Source organism: Sarcophilus harrisii, chromosome 2 (genome assembly GCF_902635505.1).
Source record: "Sarcophilus harrisii chromosome 2, mSarHar1.11, whole genome shotgun sequence".
Lineage (NCBI taxonomy): Eukaryota > Metazoa > Chordata > Mammalia > Dasyuromorphia > Dasyuridae > Sarcophilus > Sarcophilus harrisii.
In genome coordinates, this window is record NC_045427.1 from 661,309,779 (window position 1) to 661,331,815 (window position 22,037).

The following is a 22,037-nucleotide window of genomic DNA, read 5'->3' on the forward strand; positions in this document are numbered from 1 at the left end:
AAGCCTCTGGGGGAGGGGCTTGAGCCCCCATAGCAGGAGAACTTCCAGGACCAGCAGCTGTGACCCTGGGATTGTGTGTCCTCCGGGTGTAACTCGCCCATCAGCCTGAGACAAGGCCCCTCCCCCCCACGGGTGCCAGGTGGAAGAGCCCCCAGAACTGGGGAGACTTTTGTACCACAAGCCTGAGCATCTCACACCCTTCTCTACAAAGTTCCTTGGGTGGGGTTAATGGAAGCACTCCGGCTGGGGCTCGTGACTGACAGTGCAAGGGACTTTGGGGACAGTTTCAGGACCCCAAGGGCATCATGGGACCCGAAACCAGGAGTGTGAGAACAGGAGGAGCCTGGGAGGGCAGAGGCACAAATGGGCCCAGAGCCTCCTTAGTAAAGCCGTGCAATCACGTCTAGCAGCCCCAAGAGAAAGGAGTGGGAAGCAGGAAGAACAGCCTGCCTTTCCTGCCCAGCCTGGGGTCAGAGACCCAGCCTCTCCTTTATGAGGGACAAAAGCCTGGGCTGAGAAGGGCCTCTCCGTCCCTCAGGCTCCTCCCAGGTCTCCATCAGTGATTCCTTCCAGGGGAGAGGGCACTGACTTCTGGCAGAGCTTTATTCCTCCAAACAAGGGCCAGAGCCTGAAGAGATGGATTGGTTTGATGTGGATGAGCCTGTGTGGGAATCGGGGACCCCTGCTCTCTGAGGTGGGTGGGGTGACTCTGATGGCTTTCAGGGTGCTCAGGGGCTCTGCTGGGCTTTTAAAATTGAGTGGGGCTGAATATTCATGACCAGAGGGAGCAGAGCTGCTCTCGCCTCCCAGGATGCTCTGAGCCTTTGGGGCCCTCCCCCTCTGGGAAGGCAGCTGGGGGCAGGAGCTGGGCAGCTCCTGGGGCTGGGAGGAGTCAGGGCCCGCCAGCACCCCAAGCACCAAGCTCCGGGCTTCTGGCTCCGGCCTCCCACCTTGCAGTGTTCCTTTAGATGCTTTAATACTCAGTCACAGATGGGAAGGAGCCTTCCCAGGCCTGCTGTGAACATGAAACAGAACCCGCTTTAGCTGCTGCTCTTGGGTCTCTGGGGCCGCCCAAACACAGGCTTCCCAGGAGGATCCTGGGTTCTCCTCGTAGCAATAAATGAGTAATAAATGCGTGTGTCTGGCAGTAAAGGCCCGGACTGGCTTCTGTTGTTTTCTGGGTACCCAGGGACCCTGGGGGGCCTTACTCCTGCTGGGGGAGTCCGACCCATTAATCAACATTTATTAAGTGCCTTCTGTGTTCCAAGCACCGGGCTCAGGGACACAAAATAAACAACAGACTGCGCCTGCCCCCCAAGGACTTGCAGTCTAACGGAGAAGACGGCAGGTGAGCAAGTAGAGAAAAAGCTCCATCCATACAGAACAAATGGGATGATGAGCAGAGGGGCTGGAGGCTTCCTGGAGGAGGTGAAATTTCAGCCAGGGAGCTCAGTCGTCAGCCCGGGCTTGGGAAAGGGGCAGCCAGAGAGAGAGCCCAACGCCCAGGGAAGGTGAGTTTGGTTTGAGGAAAAGCCGTGAGTCTAGGACCATTGGACCAAATGGTGCATGTTGGGGCATGAGGTGTGAGAAGACTGGAAAGGGAAGAGGGGTGAGAGAGAGTGATGAAGGGCTGTGGAGAGGGCCGGACTTTACTTGAAGCAAGGATACTTACAACAAGGGGTTAACTCAGTGGAAAGGATAAGATCATGGTTCTCTAGGTACATATATACTTAGTACTCAGTGTGGCAATGTCATGGTTCTCTGGTGATGTCATGGTTCTCTAGTTCCCATATAGACTTAGTACTTAGGATAGTGATGTCATACCTCTCTGGTGATGTCATGGTTTTCTGGCAATGTCATAGTTCTCCAGTTCCCATATATACTTAGTACTCAGCATGATGATGTCATGGTTCTCCAGTTCCCATATAGACTTAGTACTCAGTGTGGCGATGCCATGGTTCTCTGGCGATGTCATGGTTCTCTAATTCCCATATATACTTTAGTACTCAGCATGATGATGTCATGGTTCTCCAGTTCCCATATAGACTTAGTACTCAGTGTGGCGATGCCATGGTTCTCTGGCGATGTCATGGCTCTCCAGGTCACCCATAATCAGTGTGCTGTAATGATGTAATCATACCAAAGTATTTAAGGGCTGAGCAGGGCTGGAAAGGAGACGCGCCATCTTTGGCCAGCCCCCTGGGGGCTCTCCTGCCTGCCGCACTGAGATCCAGGCTGGCCCCGAGGTGCTCGGAGAACTAGCCCGAACATTACAGCCCCAGGGTAGGGGGCAGGGTCAGCAGGAGAATGGTCTCTCAAGGCCAGAGATCTCGGCTGCCCTGGAGGGGTCTGGGAAGAGCCACATCCCGGGGCATAGAAGAGCCCTAGGAGGGGAACTGGCCCCAAGGGCAGGTGGCTGCGGGGGCCAGTTGGGGCACGGGGGCATGGAGGGGATGAGCAGGGGAGAAGCAACCGCCTCGGCCTCCAGCCACAGCCACCCCCTCACTGACCCAGAGCTAGGTCAGGCTGGCCCCTGAGCAGAGCCGCCTTCTCGGAGAGCTGGAAGCCTGAGCTCCTCACTGCAGGGGGAGCACATCACGCAGAGCCCGCAGTAATGCATTTGTTAAGCTGGACACAGGCTGGTCCGGATCCTGGCGGTGGGAGGGCTGCAGCTGAGAGTTTCAGGGGCAGTACTAGGCAAGGTCAGCCATCCCTCAGGGCTCACTTCCGGCCCACCCTACCCCCGCCTCCAGAGCCTGTGTGGTGGGAGGGCAGGCTGGGCTCACGGTCAATATTCTGTGACACCCTGTGCTGGGGCTGCTGGGTTCAGGACCCCCTCCTTACGGGGGGCAGGCGTGAAGCAGCTCCCATCCTGGCAGATCCTCCTGCACAAATTTAGGATCAGATTAGGATTAATCTTGAAATGATGATGATGATGATGCAGCCTGATCTCTCTCTTCCTTCTGGACCTTAGTTTCCTCATCTGTAAAGGGAAGGGGCAGACCAGATGGCTTCTGGGGTCCCTACTAGCTCTAGCGCTTGGGATCAAAGTGAAAATTTCCAATTAACATTTGGAAAAGGGCTCACGGAGCCATATTCCCTCCTTTTAAGAGGAGGAAGCAGAGGCGCAGGGAGACATGACTTGTCCAAAGTCACCGGCCAAGATTCGAGCCCAAGCCACGGGTCTCCAAACCTGGTGGTGAGTGCTCCCATTATGGCTTCCCTCCTTCCTGTGGGAGCAGCTGGAGAGCAATTCTAACCGAGAGGTGAATTGACCTCGCGTCTCCCCCCTTCCCCCGGGGAGGGGCCTTCCATCCTCGCAGAGACTAGATGAGGGCAGACAAGTCCCAGGTAGCTCTGCTGGGCCGCCCCGAGTAAATGAACCCCTAGTAAAACCCTATTTGCCCATAATATCATTTTAACTGAATTGCCGGGTTTATGAAATTAAAGTGACTGGAAAAAGGAGTCTGGCTGAAGTTTATGAGCCTTTTATGTCATCTTATTGAGTTTTTATGAATGCTAATTCATTACAGAAAGGCAGGGAGGCTGCTAAGAGCTTTCACCTCCCACCAGGGCACTAACAGAACCCAGGGGTATTTCTCCCCAAGTTTTAGAATAATCTGCAGCCTTCCCACTGTCCTCTTCCCCCTGACCTCTCCCTGGGGGAAGCTGCATTCTCTTAGCGCATGGAGGAGGGCGGGGGGGGGGCAAGGAGGGGGCAGGAAAGTGGCAGGATGGATCCCTGCCCAGTAAGGGATAAGTGGGGTAGAGCCAGGGGGGAGAAGGAAGGACTGCTCAGCCCCAGCCTTCAGCCCCACGAGCATCCCAAGTCTGTAAGGGGAGGGGAGTACAGTGGTTGTGAGGAAGCTGAAGCCCAAGGGGATGGTTTAGGAAGGGCTGCCCAGAGGAGTCCAGAAAGAGCCCAGAGCAACATCCCAGGGCACAGGGGCATTAGCCCCAAAGGCAGGTGGCTGAGGGGCCCATCAGGGCACAGGGGCATTGAGAGGGGCTTAGCCCCAAAGGATTGGGGGTGGGGTGGGGAGTTGGACCAGCCAATTTCCAGATGGGCTCGTGTGTCCAGAACCCCATCAGGGATGGCCCGTAGGAGGGCGGGGGCTTCCCATCAAGGAGAGATGAACAATTCTGGGAGTCGTGGGGGCATTAGGGGTGAAGGGGCTCAGGGGGAAGGAGAGCTGGATCTGAGCTGGCCTGTGGTGCTAACCTTGGCGCCCCAAATGGGGCTCCCCTTGCCCGCTCATGGGTTTGCCAAGAAAGGGCTTCCTCTGTGAGCTGAGCTTTGGGACCCCCGAGGCCTCTGGCTGCAGCTGTCCTGTGTTGTAACCCACACTAAAAGGTGTTGGGGCTTCGGGTGGAGACGGCCCCCTCCCCAGCCCACGTCTGCAGCCCTTCCCCAGCTCCTCTGCTGGCCACGGCCTCCCACTGTGCCTCCAGCCTACCCCAACAAGAGCCCCATGCCCAGGTCAGGACGTGATCTCTTAGAAAGACCAGCTTGCCAAGAGAGAGCCACAGATCGAGGCCTCCGTAGTGGAGGCCAGGATGGGGGGGGGAGGGGCAGAGAAGCCCTGGGAGCCAGCGCTCTCCTCAGAGATGCCCCTGGGGGTCTCCGCCTCTCCCTCAGTCCTTCCCTATGTCCCAGCCATCTCTTCCTCCCAATATGGAGTGGCACCTGAGGGATCTCCGGAAAGGCTCCTCTCTATAGCAGCTGCTGCAGCTGGAGCCTGGTTCTGAGAGTCTGGGACCCGGTTCTGAGAGTCTGGGGCCCAGTTCTGAGGCCGGGGCCTGGTTCTGAGGCTGGGTCCCGGTTCTGAGGCTGGGTCCCGGTTCTGAGGCTGGGGCCCAGTTCTGAGGCTGGGGCCCCGGTTCTGAGCCTGGAGCCCGGTTCTGAGGCTGGGCCCCGGTTCTGAGGCTGGGCCCAGTTCTGAGGCCGGGGCCCGGTTCTGAGGCTGGGGCCCGGTTCTGAGGCTGGGGACCGGTTGCTTGGGGAGCGCCCCTCCCCAGTGGCTGACACGGGCCCTCAGATGCTCCCTGGCTGCTTCTTCCTCTACTTGAGCCTAAGCTCTCTGAGCACAGGGATTGCCCTGGTTTTGCCCGCATTAATGCCCCTTTTTTAAAAGCCTGGCAAGGGATGAGCCTTGAAAACTAAAGGCCTCTTTCCTGCCTTAGGCACTGTGGGGAGGGGGAGGGGAGCCCCCCAGTTCTGGGGAAAGCTCCCCGGCTCCCAAGGACAGGACTAGACGGCGAGGGTGGGCCCAGCAAGGCCGGAGTCAGGCTCCCCACGGCTCCAGCTTAGGTCCTAAAGGGGATGGAGCGGGCATCCTGGCGCCCCCTGTTCCCCCCGGGGCAGAGTCCAGAAGGTGTTGGTACAGCCAAGGTCAAAGCCAAGACCCTTCAGTCGGGCCCCCGTTTCATCTGCTGGGGGGGAGGGGGGCTCGCTGCAGCCGGCCGGGGAGGGCGGGCACTGCAGGGGAAGGAAGTGGCCAGAGCCCCCTCCGTGCACGTGGCAGCCACTGGCTCGGGGCCTTCCCGCCTTCTTGGGGCTCATCGAGAAGCTGAGCTCCTCAAGAATGCTGCTCGCAAGTTAGTGCTGCGGCCCACAGGCCCCGCTCCCCATTCTGGGCCATCTGTCAGGGAGCCTTCCTCTCTGAAACTTAGGAAGTGGACAGAATGGGGGAGCTCTGTGCCGCATGGCCCGTGGGGGACGGTGGGGGGGGGCTCTGTGCTTCAGGGGACTGTGGGGGGGCGCTCTATGCTACATGACCCGCAGGGGATGGTGGGGGGGCTCTGTGCCACACGGGCCCGTGAGGGGGGCTTCTGTGCCACGTGGCCCATGGGGGGGGCTCTGTACCACGTGGCCCATGAGGGGGGCTTCTGTGCTGCGTGGCCCATGGGGGGGGGGCGCTCTATGCTACATGACCCGCAGGGGATGGTGGTGGTGGGGGCTCTGTGCCATGTGGCCCATGAGGGGGGCTTCTGTACCACGTGGCCCGTGGGGGGGCCTCTGTGCCACGTGGCCCCCTGGGGTGGGGGGAGCACATCCAGCCGCCGATACTGATTAAGTTGCCGGATGCAAACCCCAAGGGTGGCCCATATGGGGAAGCAGCTGTTGCAGACACAAGTTGTCTTTATTTACTGGGACACGCCTGGGCAACAACAGCCGGCAGGAGATGCTTTCCTGGCCCGTCGTGGGTGGGGAGCGGCCCTCGGGACGTGGAGGCTTCTCCCTCCTCTTCTGTGCTCACCCTCCCTTGTGACCCCCAGCTCAGGGTTTCACGACTTAACACACAGTGAGGGACCCCATGGCTGCCGCCAGTCACTCCCCCCGGAACGGCCCCTGGCTCTCCTTGGCTCCAGAGGCTCCATGGTTCCCATGCCCTGGGGCCAGCCCCAGCCTTGCTGCTGCCTCCCAGGTTCTCAGAGATCGCCCCGTCTGTCGGCAGACGTGTGGGAGATGCCTGAGTCCCTTTGGCGCAGCCCCTCTCCCACCAAGCATTGAGGTCTCTGGCCGCGGGCCGCTCGAGGAACGCTTTCCATCACTTCCTGCTGGCTAGAAGCTGGCTGTCAGACTCTACGGCCCCTTCAGGCCCCGGTGTGTCCCCTCCATGTTCTGGGCCCCAGGGAAGTGGGGACCTGTGAGCGTGAGCCGTCCCATGATTCAGAGCGTCACCGCGTCCCCAGTCACGGCCGCCAGCATGCTGGGACACGGTGAGCTGCCCGGCGGTGGTCCACTCTGCCCCCTCCCCCAGGTCTGCGTCCGACCCGCCGCCCGGCCCTGTAGGAGACAAAGCCGCTGACGAGCTCCCCCAGCGGGTCTGCTTTCCTTCTTGGCCTGGGTTCCGTTCCTCCTGCTTTCTGCTGTTACCATCAGAACCATCTCCTTGCCCGGACCTTCCTCATCAGCCCTGCCTTGTGAACTTGCAAAGATCTTTGTCTGCTCATCCTGTCCCTGCAAAGGGGCTCTGGGAGTCCAGAAAGCCCTCGGTTTCCTGGCTCTCAGGTCTGGCCCTGCTTGAATCCCAGAACGTACGCGGAATTTGAAAAGCAAAGTAAACTGTAAGATGGTCAAATATGGAGCTATAAAGGTGTTTTAAATAACAAGGAGCACTCCTGGCCTGGAACATAAACCCAGAAACGTGGACTGAGGACTGTGGAAGCAATGAGTCCACCCCCAACTGCTACAAATAGAGAGGAGGAAGGAGGAAGGGAGGGAAGGAGGGAAGGAGGGGGAAGGAAGGAAGGAAAAAAGAGGAAGGAAGGAAGGAAGGAAGGAAGGAAGGAAGGAAAAGAAGAAGGAAGGAAGGAAGGAAGGAAGGAAGAAAGAAAGAAAGAAGAAAGGAAGAGAAGAGAAGAAAGAAAGAAAGAAAGAAAGAAAGAAAGAAAGAAGGAAGAAGGGAAAAAGGAAGGAAGGAAAGAGAAGAAAGGAAGAAAAAGAAAGGAAGGAAAGGCAAGAAGAAAGAGGTAGAAGGAAGGAAGGAAAGAGAAGAAAGGAAGGAAGAAAAAGAAAATAGGAATGGTGGAAGGAAGGAAGGAAGGAAGGAAGGAAGGAAGGAAGGAAGGAAGGAAGGAAGGAAGGAAGGAAGGAAGGAAGGAAGGAAGGAAAGAAGGGAGGAAGGAGGAGGAAGGAAGAAGTGGCAGTTCTAGCGGAGGGAGAGTCAGCCTTTGTGTCTCCCACATGGTGTGTGGTATACTGAGGTTGTTCCTTAGGGTCTGAGGAAGGTCCAGTGGGCATGCTCTGGCTTTTGTCACTTTGAAAAAGGCAACTTTTAAAACAGGTGTTATTATCAATGATGACAACAGTAATCAACACTGGGGTCTAAACACTTGACATGCACGTTTTCATTCAACTCAAAATTGCTGCCTGGGAGCTGGGTTGTGGCCCCATTTTACAGAAGACACTTGAAGAGTGTATGACTTGCCCAGCGTCCTTCGGCCATGAAGTGGGGGGGACAGGGCTCAGCCTTGCAGAGTCCGCATTAAGGATTGTTTCCGTCGCTGTCTCTTCTCCTGGAAAGCCCACAGTTGTAGGGCTCCTTCCGCACAGATATGCAGCCTCCCAGCCAAGCAATCAGACTGTGGATTGGGCCTCTTGTTGCCCACTAATGTGCAGAACCCTGGGACCTGGAGGGCTCTGATGGAGGGATGGGGGATTTTCTTATGAAATCAGGAATATGATCCAGGGGGGGTAGGAGTTTAGTTTTTACAGACCCTGAACACTCCCAATGTTATAAATATTGTGTTTTCACAATTATAAATGGAAAGTGAAATATATACTTATCCGATAGACAGCAATGAGACTGGAGCTGTCTGTTTCCCTGGGCATGATGGGTAATTACCATCCCGAGATGCGGAGAGAGCACAGATTACATACATTGTTCCTACAAGGACCACTAATGATTGTTTACCTTGGAAACCCCCGGCAGCTCCCACACTTCCCAGATAAGAGTCCTCCTCGGTCCCCCCCGGCAGCCTGCCTTTGTCACGGGGGCCGGGGGGGGGGCTCTTGCTGCGGGACTTGGCCAGTGACTGCCCGCCCACCCTGGGCCGATGCTGTCCCCATGTCAGCTTCACCCGGCTCCGGGGCTTTAAGGGGCAGGTTGGGAGAGGGAAAGAGAGGGAGGAAGAGAAAAAGAAAGAGGGGGTGGGTGGATAGAGGCAGATGGCAGGGAGAAGGTAGATCCCAACTTTGCTGTGATTGTTTCCTTTGGGATCTTACTATATTTTGTCCATTGAAATGCACGGCGCTGAGAAGGGACCACATTCAGGCTAATAAGCGGCGGGCTCCCTTCCTGCCCCGATGTTCAGGGTCCCCACGTGAACAAAGTCTCCCAAGGGGTCCCGAGGGGTGTCGGACGCCGCACCGGGGTCAGGCTGCCCGTGACCCCGGGCCGTGCCAGCCGAGCCAGGCTCCGGGCCCGTGATGTTGGACGAGCCGTGTCCGATTTCCCAAATGCCAGCCTAGCACGGCTGGGCGCAGAAAAGCCCAGGGGCCTCCGACACACAAGACATAGAGAACTGTCCGATTCCAATGAGTGCCCTCGGTATCCGGCCCAAAGGGGCCGCCTCCCGGCGGGAGTGTTTGCCCTGAGACGGGAGCTCCTCATCCCACCGCGTGGGGGCTGCCGGGGCCCTTCTCAGAAGCCCGAGTTCCTTACAACAGTGAGACAGACTCCTGGCCAGGCCTCTGCCCGTGCAGTTCAGTCCCGACACATAGTAGGCATGAAAACATATTTGCTGACTATGTGAGCCTGCTGCTGGATGGGACAGCTGCACTGGGAGGGCCCGGGCTGGGTCACAGGACTCCGGCCGTGACCACGTTTCTTGGCCCAGAACAGCCCCTGCTTCCATCCTGGCTGCCATGCTTCTGGGAGCCCCCCTTGAACCGGGGGGTTCAGCCTTTGGAAAGTTGTCTGGGCTCGGGGGAAGCAGCAGATCCCCGCCCCCCCTTCCTCCTCTGCTAATTCTATTGCCCGCTTCTCGTCAGGCTTCGCCTTGCAGTGAGAATGGCTGTGATGGAGTCGCTGCAGACATGTTTGCACCGGCTTGGAGGATGCTGGGGGCAGGCAACTGGTTGTCATGGCAACCCCAGCCGGTTTCCCTTCCCCTCGGTGACTAATCCCGGTTCTCCACATGATGTCAAGGGTCGTGGCCAAGAGCACCGAGGGTCTTCCCGAACCCATCCCTTCAGATGCCCCGGCTTCATGCTGACCCTGGAGGTTTTCCACTTAAAATTCCCAAAGCCCCCCAAGTGCCCGGAAAGGGACCCTCAGCATCCCCAGGCCCTGGAGGCCCAGCTGCTGCCAGGCACTGCTCACCCGGGAGAGGGGTCTTCTCATGACCAGGGGCCGGTACCCGCTTGTAGGGGCTGCAGAGAGCCCTGGAGGGAGTCTGCTCAGCAAGGCGGGAGACACTGGGGGCCGCAGAGGACCCTGGGTAGCCCATCAGCGCCGAGTGGGTCTGAGTCTATAACTGTATCCTCTGCACATGCTCACGCCAGCAAGAGGACGGTCTCTCCTTACCCCAGCCCGGGACTTCTGGCTGGGCACCCCCATAGCCAGAACATCTGCCGCCTTGGCTGTCACTGCGTGGAGGGGAAGGGCGGCCTCAGCAGGCACCCTGTGCCCTCCCCTCCCCCCTGGACATCCCGGGAAGTGTGTGCTGCCCAGCCCCCGCCCCGAGCTGCCTCCTCGTGTGCTTCCCCAAACCTGCACCCAGAGCTGGCTCCTCCATCGAGGGTAGGATGGGGCTTGGTGCCTGTCACCAAGGGGGATGGGAGCGGTGATCGGGAGCCCCCTCAGCCTCAGAGTCCCAGCCTGGAGCTCTCTCCTTTCCCCTTCCCCAAGGGCTCTCGGCCAGAGCTGGCCCGGCCACTGCCGCTGCTCTCCGGCACCAGGGCCAGAGCCCATCCCCCTGCACCTCCCTCCCAGCCCCCTCGCTTGTGACCGCCCTGGGCAGATTTGCGGTCAGGCCCCAAGGCCAGAGTCCCTGTGGCCCATGCTCAGTGGCCCGTGGACAGTCCTGTCTCTGCTGCTTCCTGCCTGCAGGCTCCCCGAGGGGCCACAGGGGAGACTGACCAAGAGCCTCCTCTCCCTTTTCTGTGTAAAACCCTTTGCTTAAGACTTGCAAGACTCCAGAAAAACAGGTTTTTTGCAGCCAGAGAGGAGACATAAGGTCCCCGCGGAGGATCCAGTGGGTGTGCACAGGCCCAGAAGCACGGGGCCAGGCCGTTCTGACCACCTGAGCTGGGCCTCCTCAGGTGGGAGGAGCTCGGACAGGGTCAGAGGAACAGGCAGGGGCTGGCAAGCAAAGGCACAAACTCCAGCAAGGGAGGGAGCTACGGTGGGCGAGGCTGGCGAGGGCGGCAGTGACTGGGGGACCTTTGGCATCCCCGGCGGAAGGACTGATCGGTCCACGTTTGCAAACCCAAAAGGCTGATCCAGAGCTGGCGAAGGATTGAAGGGAGAGAGGCAGGAATCGGCAAGACACGGATCATCCTCCTTGGGATGCAGCTGTGACAGCACAGGGAGCAGGAGGAGGGAGGGGGGGCAGGGAAGCAGAGGAGCACCCCCAGGAGGATCCTTCCTCAAGGCTTCCACAACATCCCGAGCCCCAGTTTGGACGGCACAGTTTGGGCTTTTCTCTGGCAGGAAGCAGGAGAAACAGCGAGGAAGCACCTACTGTGTGCTGGGCGCCATACTAAGTGACAGAGGCCGCAATGGAGACATTTGTTAGGGAGATGCAGCCACTTCTCCGGCTCTGTTTGTGCTCTGCTCTCCCTCTCCCGTAGCTCTCAGGATCCCTCAGGAGTGGCCTTTCACTTCATTATTAAATAAGCACAATTTCTTCCACAGAGGCTGCTATGTTCCCCTCCCAGAGTCCTGTAGGGCAAAGCTATCACTTAATACATTGCGGTAATTCAGCCCTCTCTCATAGCACTTTCTTAGTCCATTAAGCCCTCTCTGTTCTCTGATTCTCTTGGATTTTTACTCACGAGATGGTCGATGCTTTTGCGGATAACAAGCCTTCGAGGGTACACGCGGCCCATGGAGCCCTGAGCCACGAGGGATACGGGAGCATCGCGGGCCCGGCCGTTTCACACACTTGGCTAATACAAAGCTCCGTTTAAGTGAGAGTGGCCAGCATTCTCTCCCCCCTCCCCCACTACCTGCCGCTGCTATCGCTGCATCATTTTCAAGAAGCAGCAAAGGGACCCAGGGAAAGGAGAACTGGGCTTGGATAAGAAACCCCGGGTTCAAATCCAGCCTCAGACTCCCACAGCTGTGTCATCCTGGCCGGGTCACTCACTCTCCATCTGCCTCGATTTCCTCCTGCTGTCGTAAGGATGAGATGTAGTATTGGGTAAAGTGCTGTTCGCGTGGGCTCTCTCATGGGCTCCCCGGTGACCTCTCCATCACCTCCATTGTCGTCATTGTCACCCTTATCCCCAGCAGCCGCCTTTTTGTCGCCATGGCCTTTATCATTGGCCTCTCTGGCTCTTCACTGTTTTCTTGCGCTCTGATGGCATCCCCGCATTCTCCTCGTCACACTTGCCGCAGCCTTTCCTCCCCTCTTGTCAGAAGCATCATCTTCATTCCCATTGTTCCCACTGTGAAAAGAAAATCGCTATCGTCATGGTCCTCCTTGTCATTACCTGCGTCAGGTCCTCCTGATCCTCCCCCACTCCCCCTTCCTCACTGTCCCCCCCGCCACTCACAGTGCCATCATTGTCACGGTCACTGTCCATGGGATTCCATCACCCTCTCCATTGGCACTGACGACCCTAGGCTCGCTGGGCTTGGCAAGATGACTCTGCACACTCGGACACTCGCCTCCCATCCTCCCCTCCTGGTCCTCCCCATCCCGTCCTCCCCGTCCAGTCCTCGCCTCCCCATCCTCCCCATCCAGTCCTCACCTCCCTATCCTCCTCCTGAGCAAATGGGCTTCTCTGCTCCAGCAGACATGGGCGGGTTTCTGGCTTTGGCTGGGCTGGCAGTGGTGGCCCCCAGGAGCCCCTTCATCTTGAGCCCTGGGTCCACCATGGGCACAGGAGGGCGCTCTCGGGCTCGTGGCGGCTCCCTCAGATTCAGGGGCAGATGGTCTCCGGCTGGGGGGCCGTGGCAGCTTCGGCATCCGGAGCACAACGGCGTCCGTTATCACCACGAGTCATGCTGAATAATATTTTTTGTCCTCACGAGGAGCAAACCCTTATCTGCTTTTCACAGCGACTGGAGAGGTCTGTATTTCACAGCTGTGAAATAACAAAAATTAGCATGTAGATTGCTTCATAATAGGTGATTAATCCCAACAGCATCCCTAGGAGCCAGACAGCCATTAGCATCTCTATTTTACAGATGAGGAAACAGAGATAAGAGGTGCTGGTCCACTTCCGGGCCACCGTGGGCATGGGCGGCTGAGACCGAGACGGGGCCTCGGGGCCAGGGCGCCGAACCAGCTCCTGCAGCCCTTTGCCAGCTTGGCCACGAAGTGGGCCTTTGAGAATGATGCGGGTGACACACCGGGGAGAAGGAGGAAGCCCGAGGGGGGTTAAACCAAACGTTTGTCTTCGGTAAATAAGACTTAACCCAGATGTGGTCCAAGGGGCTCCTGGATGTGGGCGGGAAAGCTTCCGGCCGGGCTGTGAGACAAAGGAGCTCCCTTCAGGGGCACGAGGAACATTTCTCCCACGGTGCGTGTGACATACAGGGGAGGGAGAGGGTGACGCCCCTCTTGTACGGTAAGGAGCCCCCCAGCTCCTCAGGGCAGGGACTCCGAGGCCATCCCCTGTCGTGGGGCTCGTGCTAATGCTGCAGGAACAACGGGAGGGGAAGGTGGGGAGATGGCCCCTGGGAGGCACGTGCCAGAGCTAGTCTCTGCTCCAGGTTGGGGCTGTGCTGACCCCGTCCCTGGCGGGAAGCTCCCCACGATGCCCACAGGGAAGGCTGGGTCCCCTGGGCCCGTGTCACCCCGTGAAGCCGGCCGCCCGGTCCCCTGGGACTCATCCTTGCCCAGGGAGAGTAAAGGAGACGTGCAGAGAACCGAGGCTCCCACAGGAGGGCTTCTGTTCAGCCCCCGAAGGACTTTTGTCCTTTCGCAGATATGGTCACTCTGCCTCCCCCCCTCCCCACGGGGAGCCAAGGGACTGGGAGAGGAGGAACACCTGTGACTGGAGACCCCCTCACCCAGCCGAGGGACTGGCAGCTGCTGGGCAGGAGAGGAGCTGGGGGGAGCAGGGGCTCGGGGCCAACAAGGAGGAGCCAGGCTGGGCCCAGGGCTGAGGAGCCCAGGGCCCTCTTCTCCTGCGGTTGGAGCCGGAAAGGAGCCAGCCCCCCAGGGAGCCTCTGAGTCCAGAGATTCCGGTGGCCTAGAGCTCTGTGAGGAGTCCTGAGGCACTCGAGGCTCACAGGGAACAGAGGGTGACTTTCTCCAGGACTGTGTGTGCCAGGCCACAGGTGCTCATAGATGCTTGTTGACTGCTGACCTTTTAGCCTTCCCAAGAGTAGTAACCCTCGAGGGCCTGGGGCAGAGCGTCAGAGGGGAGGGTGGTCTGAGTGTTCCTGACCTGGGGCTGGGGCCCTTTGCCTTTCCTGTCAGATGAAATACCATGGTTACACCCGTCCCGCACTGCTGGCCAGCTCCGGGCTGAGAGCCCCCTCCCCAGGGCCTGGGCCAGCGTTCTGGCCTCCGGGCTGAGAGCCCCCTCCCCACGGCCTGGGCGCCAGCTGAGTGCTGACGCTCCAAGGGGAGACACCCATCGGCAGCCGAGGAAGACATTTCTGGTCGTCCTACACTGGGGGGGCAGGGGAAGGAAGAAAGAAGTGAGCATGGGAAGGCCCGGTGCTGGAGCCGTGCCAGGAGACACCACATGCAAGCCTAGATTCGCCAATCACGTTGTGTGCCAGTCAGGCCTTTGGTTCCATAATGTCAGTGCCACAGCAACCCTGGGTGAGACCCCCCTAGGGGAGGTAAAAAGCCTGGGGAGGTTGGCTCTGCTATGGGAAAAGAACAGGCCCACAGGTGAGCCAGAGGCCCTTCAGATGTCCGAGACCGGACAGAGCAGTGCTGGATCCCTTCTCTGCTCCCGTCCCACTGGAAGGACCCTGCCCAGCCTTCCAGACCTGACCTTCCCAGCTCAGGACCGCCTCTGCCTGCATCCCCCCCCAGGAATTGTTCCCCGTGCCCATGGATTGTTATTAGTCAGAGCTAAAATCCAGACACCCAGCGGGGGCAGAAGTTGCCATAGGGAGTCGGGCCAAGGCCCCAGCCAGAAGATCCACTACTCTCATCTAAAAGCAGGTCTTCACCACCCCGAGCAGTGCCTGCCCAGCCTCCAGCAACCCGGGCCACTCGGGGCCAGCTCCTGGTGGTGGCTGAAGTCTCGGCAGCCAGGGCCAGCTCCTTACGAATGCTGGCGAACGTGGGGGGGGGGGGATGAATCGTGGAGGAGAAGGATGTGAGTCAGAGGGACCAGTTAGGAGGCAACTGCAGCGAGACCTGATGGAGCCTTGAGTTGGGGAGTGCCTGGGAGAGATGTGAAGAGAAGGTTCCAAGAAATGTTGGGGAGCCAGAAATAAAAGGTTTGGCACGGTAGTGAGTGTGGGTGGTGAGGAAAGAGTGAGGAGAATTGAACTTGGGGGCCCTCGCAGAGAGAAAGAAGTTTGCATTGGGGGTGGGTGGAACACAGCGCCCAGAGCTGGGGTCTGTACACGGCGGGTCTGGGATGCTGGCGGATCCTGCGTCATGCTTCTCCAAATACCCGAAGCCCAGTTGGTTCTGTCAGACTAGAGTTCCAAAGAGAGACTAAGTTGGAAGACAGACTGAGAATTATTGGGCTAGAGTGAATTATTGGGTCCATGGAAGCTGATAGGATCGTCCAGAGAACATTTCAGAAGAAAAAGGATAAGGTCCGAGACAAAGCTCTGGGCAACACTGGCAATTAGCAGGCAAGGTATGGACAGTGATCCTGAAAAGGGGCTGCAGAAACAAGAGAAAACAGGTTCATGAAATACTGGAGAGAAGGGACCCCTGCATTCAGGACACTACGTAATGGCTGAGAAAGGGCCTTTTGACTTAGTGGCAAGAGCTTCCTGGTAACTCTGGAAAGAATAAGATCGGTTTAGTGAGGAGGTGGGAGGCCAGGCTGCAGAGAGGTGAGAAGGGACAAGGAGCCTAGAGGGATTTTTGCTGGACTTTGGCTGAGAGGGAGATAATGGTGGGATAGAGGATCTAGTGAGGGCTTTTTTAAGGATAGGAAGCAACAAGGAAGACATCAGGGAGAGATTGAAAACTAGAAAATGGAGACAATAAGGCAAGCTGATGGAAGAGATTAGAGGCGAAGTGAAAAGGTGCAGGGATTAGCCTTGGCAAAAGAAAGGACCACCCCTTCATAAGATTCTAGAGTAAAGAAGGATGGAGCGGGAATTGGGGAGGGAGAGGGGAGGATGTATGATTGAGGGGCCATAGAAGGAAAAGTTTCCTCACAATGTGTCTTGTCCCTCACTCTCAGCTCAATAGACTTCCTGCTTTTAGGCTTTAGTTTTTTTTTGTTTTTTTTTTTGTTTTGTTTTTGTTTTTGTTGTTGTTGTTGTTGTTGTTGTTTTTAGTTTTTTTTTTTTAGTTTTTTTAGTTTTTAGTTGTTTTTTTAATTTTCAGTTCCAGATTCTCTCCTGCTTCCCTCACCTACTGAAAAGGGAAAAAAAGATGCCCATAGGTCAGGCAAAACATTTCCACATTAGCCATGTTGCAGAGGAAAAAGCAAGAAAAATAAGGTGAAAAAAATCTATTTCCATCTGTACTCAGAGTCCACCTTTGGAGAATATTTTTCATCCATGGAAATGTCATGGAGCACTTTTTATTGATTAGGTACTAAGTCTTTTTCAGGTGATTCTCGTCACAGAACTTCGGTGACTACAGACAATGATCTGGTTTTGATCACTTCACTTATTATTTATTCTTAGAAGTCTTCTTAAATTTTTTCTGAAATCTTCCCCTTCATCATCTCTTACCCTACAGTAATGTCCCATCACAATCATATATGCTACAACTTGTTCAGACGCTCCTTAGCTTATGGGCATCCCCCCAGTTTCCAATTCTTTATAAACATGGGCCCTTTTCCTTTTGTTTGATCTCTAATGTATAGACCTAGTGAGCCTTTCTTTCAAGATTCAGAGAACTGCCACTTTACCCAGAAACCTTTCTTGATTTGACCAGATTGGATCTGATTCCTCTCTGCCTTGACATCACAGATCTCAGAGCAGCTCTCTTGCGCACAGAAAAGCTCAAGTTTCTGTTTTGTACTTCAGCCCCATGTGTTCACATTTTCATGGAGTCCTCCTTCCATCAATTGTTAGTTACTTTAAAGGATGTCCATATCTTTTCAATGGCTCCCTAAGTGCTCGCCTCACCCAGGGCCCTGAGCCCTAAAGATACTTAAGAAATAAAGTTTGCTTCTGACCTGGAGAAATCCTTACCTATGGATGGGCAGCTGGAACATACTCTAGGGGGGTGAGAACTGAGGAATCATGTCAAATTCCTACTTCCCCCAACCTACATTGTATATCTTGGATTACCTATGATACCATATGTTTACAAGGATTTAATTTCACTGGTGAGCTGATTTCAAAAACTTCTGGAAAGACTTCCATGAAGTGATGCTGAGGGAAGTGAGAAGAACCAAGAGAACAGTGTACACAGTACCAGCAACATTATATGATGATCAATTATTATGGACCTGGCTCTTTTCAACAATGGGGTGATTCAAGGCAAGTTCAAGAGGCTTGGGATGAAAAGTGCCATCCTCATCCAGAGAGAGAACTATAAAGATTGAATGTGGATCAGAGGATAGTATTTTCACCTTTTGTGGTTATTGTGTTTTCTTGTGTTTTTCTTCCTTTTTCGTGTTTTTCCCTTTTGATCTGATTTTTCTTACACAGCACAACAATTATGGAAATATGCTTAGAAGAACTGCACGTGTTTAACCCTATCAGATTGCTTGGTATCTTGAGGAAGGGGGAGGACAGGGAGAAAAAATTTGGAACACAGGGTTTTGTAAGGTGAACGTTGAAAACTGTCTTTGCATGTATTGGGGAAAATAGAATATTATTTAAATTTGTTAAAGGATTTAATTTCACAAAAGTAGATAAAAGAAGGAAAGAAGGGAAGGAGTGGAAGGGAAAAAGGAAGGAAGGAAGCACGGAAAAAAAGAAGGAAGGAAAGAAGGAAGGAAGGAAGGAAGGAAGGAAGGAAGGAAGGAAGGAAGGAAGGAAGGAAGGAGAAATAGAATATTATTTAAATTTAAAAAGGATTTAATTTCACAAAAGTAGATAAAAGAAGGGAAGGGGTGGAGAGAGAAAGGAAGGAAGGAAAGAAGGAAAGAGAAGAAAGGAAGCAAGAAAAAAAAGGAAGGAAGGAAGGAAGGAAGGAAGGAAGGAAGGAAGGAAGGAAGGAAGGAAGGAAGGAAGGAAAGAAGGAACAGAAGGAGAGAGGAAGCCCAGGCATTCAGATTGACCTGGCAGGACTATAATGGGCTTTTGCCTCCCTCCCCCCCCCCCATAATCCCTGGCAGGGACACCAGAACAAGCAGTAGACTGCCTAGTCCAGGGACTCCATGAATTTTTACTTGTGAATCCCACTCCTAGGCCTCCCTTTCCCCTTCCCCGGTAATTAAGTTTGGCATTTTCCCATTGATCTGTGGTTATTGACCAGAGCAGTGAGGTGTGGGATGATGGCGCAGGGCTTAGGAGGCGCTTTCCAAGAAGGGTGCTCCCCGTCCATCTCTTTGGGTGCATCCTCGTTTGCGTGTATGTGGGGGCCCGTCCTTGCACTGACTCCTTTTCAGAGCAGCCGTGTCTCTGTGTGAAGTCCCAGGGCGCTCAGGCTAGCTTCTCTGACTGACAGGAAGCAGATGGGTTTCCGGCAGAAAATTCCCCAGTGAAACTTAAGCAGCGGCTGGCGGCTTGGGAGGCTCCTTTGGAAGACCCCCCCCCCCAAACCAGAGTCTTCCCCAGCTGGCCCTGGCTCCAAGCTCTTACAGGTCCTGCCTGTCCCAACACCCCACACGTCTGCGGGGAGCACTCTGAGGCCTTGGCGGGGCAGAGCGGGACGCCACCAGACAAGCTGTGCGAGGAGCTGTCCAAGGTGACCATTACTAGGCCTCCGAGTCTACAGCTGGAAGTCAGGCTTGGTTTGCCCGCCCGGTTTTGAGTTTTGTTTGTTTGGATGGGGGAGGGGGTGAGAAAGGGTCTCAGGCGGAAGGAGGCCGCCGTGGAGGGAGGCCACAAAGCCCCGGTTTCCCCTCCTTTTTGGCGCTTCTGAGACCCCCCCCCCCGCCAGCCTCCCCTTTCCCTTTCCTCTGATGTCGCCCCTGGCTGGGGGGCTGCACAAGCAGCTGGACAAGTGAGCACATCGGAGGCGGAGCCGCGCTTTGGGCCCTGAGGTCTTGGGATGAGCTGGGGGGGGGGGGGGGGGGCGGGGGGCTGCTTCTGGCCGTCCGATGCGCGGGCCCCTCTCCTGCACGGGCCCAGGGGTGGCCTCTGAGGCGGCTTCCCGGGCTGCAGAGCGGGTACAGAGGCTGTTACTGCCAGGACCGTGGCCGGGCTGAAACTGCGCGTCCTCTAGTCTGGAGGAAGGAGGCAGCCCGAGCAGCCGCTGCCTTCATGCGTCCCTGTGGCAAAGAAGCGGAGGCTTTCTCTTCCCTTCCCATCTTGCAATAAGCCTCTGGAGGGGGTGGACGAGACGTTCCTCGGGGAATGTCGGGGTCCCTGCCGGTCTCCGTCTCCCTCCGGCCTCGGGCCGTCTCCGCGCCGGCGGAGCCGGGAGGATGCAGGCGGGCGCAGGAACCCGGGCTAGCCAGGCCGCCTGCGAGGGTCCTTTAAATGGGAGTCCGAGCCGGAGCCGGAGCTGAGGGAGCCGGAGCTGAGGAAGCCGCAGCGCTCCATCGGGCCTGGGCTGCAGCTGCCCCTTCCTCCGCCGCCTCGGCGCTCCCCAGGTCTGCAGCAGGAGCAGCGGCGGCGGCGAAGAGAGGGAGGGAGGGAGGGAAATGGGAGAGAGGGAGGGAGGGAGGCGGCCCCGCGGGCGCCCACCCCCACCCCCGCCCGCCCGGGAGCCCGCCCATCCCCATGGCGACCGCCCAGGCTGGCCGGGCTCCGGCTTCTCGTCCCCGGGAAAGGAGAGGAGGCGGAGAGGAGACAGCAGCGGCCGCCGCAGCATCGCCAGCATCCTCAGCATCCCCGGCCCCTCGACTGCCTTCCTGGCTGCCTGATGCAGGACTCTGCAAGAGCCTGGGAAAGACTGGCTGCTAATTCTCCGTTCTCCTTTTTGTATCTCCCCGTTTCCCCCTCCCCTCCCCCTCCCCCCATCACAATTCCTCCCTCTTGACTGCCTCGGTTTCTTTCCTCGGGCTCTGCTTCTCTTCTCTGTCTCCGTGCTCTCTCTCCTGCTCCCTCTCCTTCCCTTTTCTCACTCCTTTCCCTTCCCCTCTCTTTATCTATTCTCATTCTCTCTCTCTCTCTCTCTCTCTCTCTCTCTCTCTCTCTCTCTCTCTTCTCTCTATTAGGTTTCTCTGAATACATTGCTTTCATTCTTCTTTTACCTCAGTAACATTCCATTATTTATAAAAAATAATTTGCTTAGTCATTTTCCAATTCATAATATATTTTTTCAGGTTTAAGTTGAGAAAAAAATCCTGCTTTTAATATATTTGGAACTACAGGTCCCCTTTCCCTTTGTCCCTCTCGCTCTCCTCCTCGGTCTCCCTCTTCCTGTCCCTCTCCTTCTCTCCCTCCCTTTTTTCTCCCCTCCCCTCTCCCTGACTGTACAGAACGACGCCTCGGCCGACGGCGTCACTGTGGTCGCCTCGGTCCATCTGCCCCGGCCAGCCCCCTCGGCCGGAGCCCCCGCCCGACAATCTGTTGATAACTCCACCTGCAAGCTGAAATTGATCGTCTTTCGCAATGGGAAACTCTTCCCCGGCGGCAGCTCGGTCAACTGGTCCAGCCCTGGGGCTGCCGGGAGGCGGAGGTCGGTGGCCACTCCGGCTCTCTTTGCGCAAATAGGTAAGAACTTGGGGGCAGCCTGCTCGCCCCGGCCCCTGGGAGGGGCGGCAGGGAGCCGCAAGACGCTGGCCGAGCGGGCGGGAGGACGGGAGCGGGAGGGGAGCTCGCGAGAGCCGAGGCTCTCCGGCCGTGGCGGAGGCAGCCTCTGCTCCCGGCTTGCATGCGTGCACAAGCCCCCGCGTACATGTGTGTGCGGCCATGCAGCCCCACGTACATACGCGGCCGAGTCCTGTCATCGGCAGTCCGGGCAGCCCGACGGGGGAGGGGGGCAGCTGCTGGGGAGGAGCCAGCCTCTGGCCAACTTTGTGCGAGGGAGCAGCGGGGGAGTCGGGACCGAAGCCGAGCTGCCCCGCGCACCCGGGCTGGGTCTGCCCGCCACCGGGCTGAGCCCAGGCGGCCGGCGCCAGGAGCGCGACCCGGAGCCCGGGACCTCCGGCCGGGCGCCTCGGGATCCGGGAGCGAGGCCTCGAACGCCCCGCTCCAAACTTGTTGCTGCTTGTGAGGAGGCAGCCGCCGCTCTGGCCCGCGAGCCTCTCCCCGGAAGTTCCGGGGTGCCTCACGTTAGCTGCGCCTCGGGCTTCGGAGCCCGGCCAGAATGCCAGGGGCTGGCACTAGCGGCCCATTTCCCCGCCCGGCCGCCAGTGACCCCTCTGAGAGGCAGGGAGCGCTTTGCTTGGTATCCGGAGCAAAGCTGAGGGAGGTGGGAGGGGAGCCTCCCCCCCCTCCGCCGGCGGAAGATGAGGCTTCCTCCCTGGCACTGGGTCACTGGGGGGCCGCTCCCTGGGGACAAAGGGGGGGGAACCTCTCCCTGGGTCACTGGAGGGCCCCGCTCCCTGGGACACGGGGGGGGGGGGGACCTCTCCCTGGGTCACTGGGGGACAGGCTCCCTGCCCCCAGCAGGCCTCTGGGCAGCAAAGGCCAGCAGCAACATCCAGCTTCCCAGTAGGGGGCTGCCCCGAGCTGGCGGGGGAGGGGGCCGGGGCAGGGGGGCCGGGTCGGGACCCCTGTGGCTCGGCGGTCTCTGATCCCACCCCGCCTGCCTGCCTTGCAGATGGGTGCAGCCTCAGCAACCTGAGCGCTCCAGTCATCGTCGGTCTGAGGCCCTGGGCACCGGGGCTGGCCCCCGTGGCAGCCGCTTGGGATTTTGACCTTCTCGCCGGACATGGAGGCTGGCGGGGAGACAGGTGCGACCTAGTGGGCTCGGCGGGAGACCTCCTCACCCTCCAGTGCCCGCGCTGGGGCCACTTCGCAGTGCTCATGGTGAGTGTGTCTATGACTTGGCAGAAATGCCCGAACGCTGCCCTCGGGCGGCCGGGGCGGGGGCTGAGCGGCCCCTGGGCTGGGGCCCCAGCCAGGGGAGGCTGCGGTGGGCGGAGGCCCCGGGCCCAGCTGGCAGGGCCGCCCGGAGGCTCCCCCGGGGGGTCTCCGGCAGCTGTCGGCAATTTGTGCCGGAAGGCTAACGCCTCGCTCCTC

At 57.8% G+C, this 22,037-nt stretch overlaps 1 protein-coding gene across 3 annotated transcripts in view; it reads left to right on the forward strand.

Annotated features, from left to right (window-relative positions):
• Window positions 1–22,037, forward strand: part of ADGRA1 (adhesion G protein-coupled receptor A1) — a 196,831-nt gene that overhangs the window by 119,598 nt on the left and 55,196 nt on the right. For all 3 annotated transcript variants that reach the window (XM_031957074.1, XM_031957076.1, XM_031957075.1), the window contains 2 exons: window positions 20,330–20,564; window positions 21,616–21,824. In XM_031957074.1, the coding sequence (XP_031812934.1) occupies window positions 20,330–20,564; window positions 21,616–21,824 (444 nt within the window). The remainder of the gene's footprint in view (window positions 1–20,329; window positions 20,565–21,615; window positions 21,825–22,037) is intronic.